The sequence below is a fragment of the Parus major genome, unplaced genomic scaffold (genome assembly GCF_001522545.3).
Source record: "Parus major isolate Abel unplaced genomic scaffold, Parus_major1.1 Scaffold421, whole genome shotgun sequence".
NCBI lineage: Eukaryota > Metazoa > Chordata > Aves > Passeriformes > Paridae > Parus > Parus major.
The window spans coordinates 28548-31457 of record NW_015379327.1 but is presented as its reverse complement, the minus strand read 5'-3'; the positions used below and the strand labels follow the sequence as shown (position 1 = coordinate 31457).

At 75.2% G+C, this 2910-nt stretch overlaps 1 protein-coding gene across 1 annotated transcript in view; it reads left to right on the top strand.

Annotated features, from left to right (window-relative positions):
* Positions 1–399: 399 nt before the first annotated feature.
* Positions 400–2910, top strand: part of HDAC5 (histone deacetylase 5) — a 19542-nt gene continuing 17031 nt past the window's right edge. Inside the window, exons 1-2 of the mRNA XM_033511666.1 lie at positions 400–676; positions 1035–1148. Of these exons, the coding sequence (XP_033367557.1) occupies positions 400–676; positions 1035–1148 (391 nt within the window). The remainder of the gene's footprint in view (positions 677–1034; positions 1149–2910) is intronic.

Sequence of the window (2910 nt, the reverse complement as noted above, 5' to 3'; positions counted from 1 at the left end):
GCGGGGGGGCCCCGCGCGGGTCGGGGGCTGCAGCGGGGCCCGGTGCATCCCGCGGGAGGGGTTGCGATAGGGATCCCCGTGCGGTTTGGGAGGGGCTCCGGTGGGGGCCCCGCTGCGGGTCGGTGGGGCTGCAGCGGGGGTCCCGGTGCGCTCCGCTGCGGGAGCTGCAAGAGGGGACCCCGGTGCGGCTGGGGGGGTCCTGTGCGTTCCGGGGTCCCGGTGCGGCTCGAGGCGGGAGAGCCCGTGCAGGCGGAGGGGGGGCCCTGCAGTCCGGAGGGGCCCTGTGCAGTTCGGGGGAGCCCTGCAGTTTCGGGGATCCCGCCGCGATTGGGGATCCCGCTGCGGTTCGGCGGGGCCCTGCAGTGAGCGCTCCCGGCGCGGCTCGGGGGTCCCGGTGCGATGGGCTTTGCACCGTGCAGTGGGGGGCTCCGCGTGCGCTCGGGGGGCCCTGCGGGTTCGGGGTTCCCGCAGTGTCGGGGGGCCCGTGCGCCAGAACGGCGGCGGCTCCGCAGCGCGGCCGGTCCGCGGGCGGGGGGGCCGGGGGGGCCCCGCTGCACCGCGCCGGGCTCGGCGCCGCCGGCAGCGCGAGTGCCCCGTGCCCCCCCGTGGGGTCCGTCCCGCCGCGTGGCCCTCGGGGGTGACACCCCCAGACCCCCCGGATCGCGGCGATGCCTCGGTTTGGGGGGGTTACAGCACGGGGGACATCGCGGGGGGGCAGCGTGTGTCCCCCCTGCACCGGTGTCCTTATGGGGGTCCCATCCGTGTCCCTGTGGGGTGGCACGGCCGGGGGGTCCTTCCCTGCTATCGCCCTGGGCTCCCCCTCTGCGGAGCCCCCCTTTTCCTGTGTGGTGCTGCCGAGCCCCCGGGTCCCTTCTGGGGGTGTCCGCAGGCCCCCCCACCCCGGGGGACAGCGGAGGGGAGCGGGGCCACATCCTGCCCTGGGTGGGTGCTCAGGGGGGCTCGGTGCGGGCCCCGCCGGATGCTGGGGGCGGTTTTGGGGGTCCCGGGGTGCTGACAGGCGCTTGGTCCCGCAGGGCTCCCGGGCGGCGCGGGCACAGCCCCGGTGCCCCGGCCGGCGCTGACGGACACGCGCCTCTGCGAGCCCCCCCGGCAGCCGCCGGCCACCATGGACCCCCAGAGCGACACAGGTGAGAGCCCGGCCCGGGGGGCTGCACCCCCTGGGCACCGCAGCGAGTGCCGCTCCGCACGCCGCGGTCACCGCCGTGTCCCCGCTGCGGCCCTGGAGCCCCTCGGGGTGCCTGCCACCAGATACCGGGGTGCCGGGGGACGGAGCAGCGTTCCACCCAACAGGGCACGGCCCTGGGGGTGCCCGGGCTCCGGGGGGCACCGGGGCCGCGCCGGCCACCTCCTCCCCCGGTTATCCCAGCCCGTGCCACCGCCCCCTTGCCGGTGTTCCCAGAGCCCGGCATCCTCCCGCTGTGAGGGGAAACTGAGGCACGGCTCCTGTCACCGGCGTGGCCCGGATCACACGTGGCTCTTTATGCCACCGGGGGCGCGTCCCCGCGGCCCCCTGGGGACAGCCGTGGTGACCACGAGGGCCGTGCCCCGGCTCCCGCTGGCTCCCCGGCAGAGCCGCCCTGTAATTATCCCGCTGGGAACTCCGGCGACATCTGGACGCGCTCATGTCCCCTCCCCGAGGGGACACGCGGCAGCGCCGACACCCGCGGCCTCTGGAGGGGAAACTGAGGCCCGGGGCGGTGGCAGCGCCCCGTGTCCCGCTGGAAGGACTCGCCGCCGGTTGGGGACGGGGGTGTGTGTCCCCTCCGTCCCCGGCCCCCCCGAGCCGCCCGCCGGTATTTTTGGAGCGGCCGCAGGGCTGGAGCGTCGCCCGGCCGTGCCTGGCACGGGGCTGGCACGCGGCGCGGTGGCACGGGGACACGGTGGCACGGGGACACGGCCTGGCCGCCTCTGCCGTCCCCGGGCCGCTTTCCTTGGGGTCCCGTTCCGGCTTTGGGTCTGTCCGGGGGGCTTTGGGGACCCCTCGGGGGTGCTGTGACCTTGCGGCCGCAGTGAGGAGCCGGACAGGTCTCAGCTGGGCCATCGGGGATGTGGCAGAGGCCACCCCAGCGGTCCCCAATCAACCCCCGGGGGCTCCATCACCTCCAGGACTCCTTTTCCCAGAACCGGGGGGTCCCGGGGCGCTCGCTCCCCTCCTTCCCTCCCGGAGCTCCTGGAGGTCCCCACTGCTCCCCCCCATATCCCTGAGGGTCCCCCAGATGTGCCACCACCTCTGGAGGGGCCCGCACGGGCCAGGTCCCCCCTCCGCCTTGCCATGGGAGCCGGGAGAGGAGCCTGGGACTGGGAACGGGACCCCGAGCAGCGGGAAGGGAGTCCGGGAGCCGGGCCGGGGGTCCGGGAGCTGGGCCGGGGGTCCGGGAGCCAGGAGGGGCCATTCCCGCGGCCTCCTGCCCGCTGGCAGCACCAGAAATAGCCGGGCTGACGTCAAGCCCCAAAGCACCCCGGGGGGGGCAGCGGGGGGGGCGGGGGGTGTCCCAGAAATATCCCGGCTATTAAAAGTCTTGGCTTGGGATTAACGCGTGGTAAATAAACGTGGCGGTGCCGGGGGGGTTACGCACGGCCGGGGCAGCGGGGCCGGGGCGCTGGGGGGGGTCCCCGTAACCGGGGGGAGGCCCCTGTCCCCAAAAGGGGGGGTTCCGCACCTCAGCACTTTGTCACCCCCTCCACCCCCCGGCTCGGCCCTGCGGAGCCACTTGGGGTCACTGATCCTGTGGGAAACGCTGGACTGGCATCTGTGCCCCCAGCCCCTCCTGGGGTGCTCCCGTTGGGGGAGTCCGGGGGTCTTGAGTGGCCTGGGGGGCCCGACCGCCTTCATTTTCCCAAAGCGGGGGTTAATCCCCCCTCGGCACATCCCAGGTTTTATTCCCGGCA